At 53.8% G+C, this 4,889-nt stretch overlaps 1 protein-coding gene across 2 annotated transcripts in view; it reads left to right on the plus strand.

Moving 5' to 3' along the window:
- Positions 1-909: 909 nt before the first annotated feature.
- Positions 910-4,889, plus strand: part of VAT1 (vesicle amine transport 1) — a 6,562-nt gene continuing 2,582 nt past the window's right edge. Inside the window, exons 1-5 of one of the 2 annotated variants that reach the window (XR_004843253.1) lie at positions 910-1,423; positions 1,778-1,948; positions 2,042-2,131; positions 3,078-3,319; positions 4,374-4,602. Coding sequence is in view for 1 of the 2 variants with exons in the window: in XM_035903771.1 (XP_035759664.1) it covers positions 1,231-1,423; positions 1,778-1,948; positions 2,042-2,131; positions 3,078-3,319; positions 4,374-4,475 (798 nt within the window). In the remaining variant the exon portion in view is untranslated. Of the gene's footprint in view, positions 1,424-1,777; positions 1,949-2,041; positions 2,132-3,077; positions 3,320-4,373; positions 4,884-4,889 lie in introns of those variants that run through there. The other variant, XM_035903771.1, reaches the window with a different exon arrangement.

Below are 4,889 nucleotides of genomic sequence, written 5' to 3' on the forward strand. Positions count from 1 at the left end.
TGCCCACCCGCAGGGCCGGGGTCTGGGGAGGGTCGGGTGCGGAGCCGTGGGGAAAAGCTGGGAGCGGTCGCGTGCCTTGGGGACCCCCAGGCCTCTTTGCGCCTACAAAATCTTCTTGTTAGGGGCGAGCGCTCGTGGGATGTTGGGCTAAAGCGTGACCGTGCTGTTTCCGATCACGTTTGCGACCAACCTCTGAAACTGCAGGGGTGTGGGAGGAGGAAACCGCTCCGGCGGCTGCAGAGTTGTCCAGAGCCATCTGAGGGTGGTGAGGTGTGGCCACGAGCAGGTTGGCCGCTCTTGGCGCCGGCTTTGTGGCCCACGAGCCTGTGGCTGCTGCGTTTGGGGCAGCTCGGGGGACGGAGGAGTTGGCTCTGCGTGTCCCAGACCTTTGGGTCTTGGGGCTTGTTGCGATGATGGTGCTTTAAGATGATTTTTGGGTGCAACAACTAGCAAAACAAAGCGTCTCCAAAAAAACCCAGCGTGTCAAAGATGATTCCTTCCCCTCCAGGAAAACATCTTGGTTTATTCAAGTGTAAATGCCAAACCCACACACCAAGAGCCTTTCTGCTCACTGCCTTGGCTCAGCCTCCCGTCCGCTTGCCGATACGACTGCTCGGTGTTTTGTCCTCTCCCTCCCCTCGCGCAGCGAGCAGATGTTTCTTGCCCAGCTGGATAAGGGCAGATTTTGGGGGATGCCTCAGACCTGAGAGGTTTCCCTAAGGTTGGACATGCTTTTTCCAGGGTTGATCCTGTTAGGCATCGCCCCGAGCCTCCTGCCTGTTGGCAGAACGATCCTTGCAAGGCGCAGCAGTAATATTTCACAGTGTTCAGACTCCTGCTCCCAGCTTGGGCAGGGAGGGCAGGACACGACCCCCATCCCTCTCTCCTTTTTGGGGGTCCGTTGGTCTGGGCGGCTGGCGGTCAGGCAGCACGCTGGGTGCAAGCCAGAGCCTGGGGCACCTGCGGTCCCTCCGAGGCTCCTGGCGTGCACCCAGGTCCGTGGCGAGAGGTGCTGCGCTCTGCTGTGGTTTGCCCGAGGAGCAAAGCACAGGCTGCGGGCTCCCACCCAAGCCCAGGGGTGCTGCAGTCCCTGCAGGCCTCTGCGCAGAGAACAGCACACGTGTACGCGCTCTGGCGTGCAGAGGGCAAGGGTGTGATGGCTTCTGCTAGCCTGGGGCTTGTTTCAGACCGCCTTGTCCTCTGTTTAATTTTTAGGTTGGTGATAAGGTAATGGTCCTGGCTAGGTCAGGGCTCTGGCAAGAAGTGGTGAACGTGCCAGCGAGTCAGACTTTCCTGATGCCCGAGGGGATGAGCTTCGAGGAAGCGGCTGCTCTTCTTGTCAACTACATCACTGCCTACATGATCCTGTTTGATTTTGGAAACCTGCGACCCAACCAGAGTGTCCTCATCCACATGGCTGCAGGTAAGTAGTTCTCCTCAGCCCATGCTGAGATTTTTGGCCTCAATGTGCAGTTTCTGAATAGGTGGCACGGGGGAGGAAGCAATCGGAATGGGGCTGGACTGACAAAATGTTGCCTGCCGGAGGTGCAGGCTTTATGCCGACCCAAGCGCTGGCAAATGCTGAACCCATTTCCCAGCAGCCAGAGTTGGTCTCCGCCAGCGTGTCACAGGCATCAGCCTGCCCCAGGCAAAGCCTTTATTCCATACCCTCCTGGCACTCTGCCATCGGTACAAGCAGGGATAATTTCCCTACCCAGAGGCTTTTCTGACCGCTGGGGCTGTTTGCTCCTAAGTCTTTCTCGCTGCTGGTTTTCAGGTGGTGTGGGAACTGCTGCCATCCAGCTGTGCAAGACTGTAGAAAATGTCACCATTTTTGGCACAGCATCTGCCTCCAAGCATGATTCGCTCAAGGAGAGCGGAGTCGCTCACCCCATTGACTACAGAACGATGGATTACGCAGAGGAGGTCCGGAAAATCTCTCCCAAAGGTACTGTGTGGTGGAGGAGGACTTCCACAACTGTCCTGCATTTTTTTTTTTTTCCCAAGTGCAAAGTTACTGGTTACTTTCAATTCCCTCTAGGTGTTGATATTGTCCTGGACCCCCTGGGAGGATCCGATACGTCCAAAGCATTTAACCTGTTGAAGCCGATGGGCAAACTCATCACTTACGGTAAGCGTGAGCAGCGTGCCCAAACCCTAGCTCCTGCGTAGGAGGCACCATGTGCTGGCAGGGTGGCTGTGGGTCTGCATGGGAATGCTCCGTCCTGCTCCATGCCTGGCTGCACAGCCGTGAGGGAGCATCACTACTGCTGCGTGTGGTGTAGTTTTGTTACTTCACAAAGGTCTTTAGGATGCTTTGCCTGGGTGAGGCACTGAGGGAAGTGAGATTTGTGCCTTGTCCCAAGAGCTCTGGTCACAGGCCTCAAGGGTTTTTCCTCCCATGGCAAGATATCTTCTCGAGTATGAGCCAGTGCCTGCAGGGGAAGCTGGAATGTCCTCACGGAGCAACGCTGGCGCAGCTGCTTTGTCCAGGCTGACTTAATGCACAGCACTAATAGAGCCTTGCTTTTCTTCTAGAGGATGTGTGGGTGATGAGGTTTGAGGCTACTGAATACTTATCTCTCCATTCCCCAGCCCTTGAAACACTGTGATTTTGTCCCGTAGACAAAGCCCTCACACAGCCCCCAGTGGGATTCCAGACACTTGCACCAGTGTGCTGCTTCTGTTGTCCCAGCCGCTGCAGCGTGTGGCTCCCCTGAAGAAGCCTGGCTGTAGGAGAAGGGGAGCGCTGTCCTGCCAGCCTGGCTGGATGTCACTTGTAACCCTCTCTTGCCTCTCCACTCCAGCCATGCTGCTGCTGCACTCCTCAGAGAGGAGTTGTTCTATATTTTTGCAATATGTGGGTGCTGATAATCCAAATTCTGTGTATCTTGAGGCCGAGGCAGGTACCTGTTTCCATTGAAGGTCGACTGGGCAGATCCCAATGTGGTCCGATTCTCTCCTCTGTCCTCCATCACTGCATGTACCCTGTGTATCATCTGAGCTGTTACATGGGATGCCTTCTGCCTCCCGTGCTGTGCTGATTCCAGCTCACCTGTGGCTTGCCTTCTTTTTAGGGGTAGCAAACTTGCTCACTGGGCAGAAGAAGAACCTCATGGCTATGGCCAAAACCTGGTGGAACCAGTTCAGCATCAATGCCTTGCAGCTCCTACACCATAACAAGGCTGTGTGTGGCTACCACCTTGGATATATGGATGAAGAATTTGAGCTTGTCGGAGGTGTTGTAGCCAAGCTGGTTAACCTGTACAGTCAAGGCAAAATCAAGCCCAAAATAGACTCTGTATGGCCCTTTGATCAGGTGAGTCTGAGCTAATATAGGCTGGCAGCACCCAGAAATTACTGGGCGATTGCTTTCTGCACAGTGAGCTCTGGATCGGTGCGAGCACCTTGTTCGTGGGGGCTGAACTGTTGTGAATGGTTAAGAACCATCTGTTCGCAGACATTCAGTGCCTTTTTCCCTTTTAAGATATTAAGGGGGAATAAAGTGGCTGGGCTTTTCTGCTCCAGTGCACAGAGCTGGGCAATGCCAGACAGAGCGTCCCTGTGGAACAGGGCAGGGGCTCAGCTGTGCTCCGTGGGCAGCAGCGGCCCACGGAGGGGCTGGGTTATCCATCAGACTGGAGGCTGCCCTGAGTCTGCACCCTGTAATTAAGCAGACAGCTGGGAAGGTCGCTGCTGCCCTTCCACGAGTGAAAAAGAGCCCAGGCAGCAAAGCAGAATGAGGATGTTGGTAGGGAGTGGCAGGTTTTTCCGCAGCTCTGCTATGCTCAGCGTTGTTGCATCGATGTATCCAGACAGAGTCAGGTTTTTCCCGTGGAAATCCTTTGCTGGGGTAGGATTTGATAAGGATCAGTAGGTGTTAGTACCCAAGAACTAGCCTGATGCAATCACTTAAGGAAAACTCTGATTCCAGGCCTGGCCCGGGTGCTGTTTTGCTTAAAAATAATAAAAATAAAAATCTGTGCAGGTATTGTTCTGTGGTTGTGTAGATGGTGGAAATACTGTCCTGGCTGTTAGCTGGGTTTCTGCAGTGCCCCCCTGTTTGGGAAGGAAGCTGTGGTGACTGCACTTCATTCTTCCACGGTTTGCGTAGCAGAGCATCCTTGTGTGTTACGGTTGGTCTGTGTGAATTCTTGAGGACTGTTTCCTATGGGCAGCCTGGGAGAGCTGCCCAACTCTGTCCAAAATGCATCCGTGCAGAGGCATCCGAATGCTTGGTGCTCGCTTGGACTGCCAGGCAAGCTGCCTCCTGGGTGGCCCTTGGACTAGTCTGGGTGGACCAAGGGGCCCAGGAAGGGCATGGCTGCACTGCGTGCTGGCCATGGGTCTCACGGGATTCTTCTTCCTTCTAGGTGGCAGATGCCATGAGGCAGATGCAGGAGAAGAAGAATGTTGGAAAGGTCATCCTGGTTCCCGAAGCACCCAAGGAAGAATCCAAAAAAGAAGAGAACTAAGGAGAAGAGATGTGTGCAGATTGTGAATTCATGGTTTAACTCCCTGATCTTTGGGACCTGGAAATGGACAGATCAGTAGCTTCCATCTTCACCAGTACAAGAACATCGTGGTTAAAGTTCAGATGAGGTTTGCATGCTCTCGTTGTGACTGACCCTTTGCCAGATACGCCTCCTGCCCTAGCTCTCTGTTCTGAAGTCTGTTTACTTCGTACATTTTTCTAATCACTCGTTTCTCTACTGAATTTCCAAACTAATCTTATTTTTCTCTGGCAGTGCAGCTGAAGCTTCCAGGCATTAACAGCCGGATAGCCTGTCACTGTAAGGTCAAGACGTAACATACCGTAGCAACTGCCAAATATCTCCACAGAAACCAAGCCCTGCTGAAGCATTTGCACTGTCTGCCTTTGAGAAGCT

The sequence above is a fragment of the Egretta garzetta genome, unplaced genomic scaffold (assembly GCF_000687185.1).
Source record: "Egretta garzetta isolate BGI_Z169 unplaced genomic scaffold, ASM68718v1 scaffold100, whole genome shotgun sequence".
Classification (NCBI taxonomy): domain Eukaryota; kingdom Metazoa; phylum Chordata; class Aves; order Pelecaniformes; family Ardeidae; genus Egretta; species Egretta garzetta.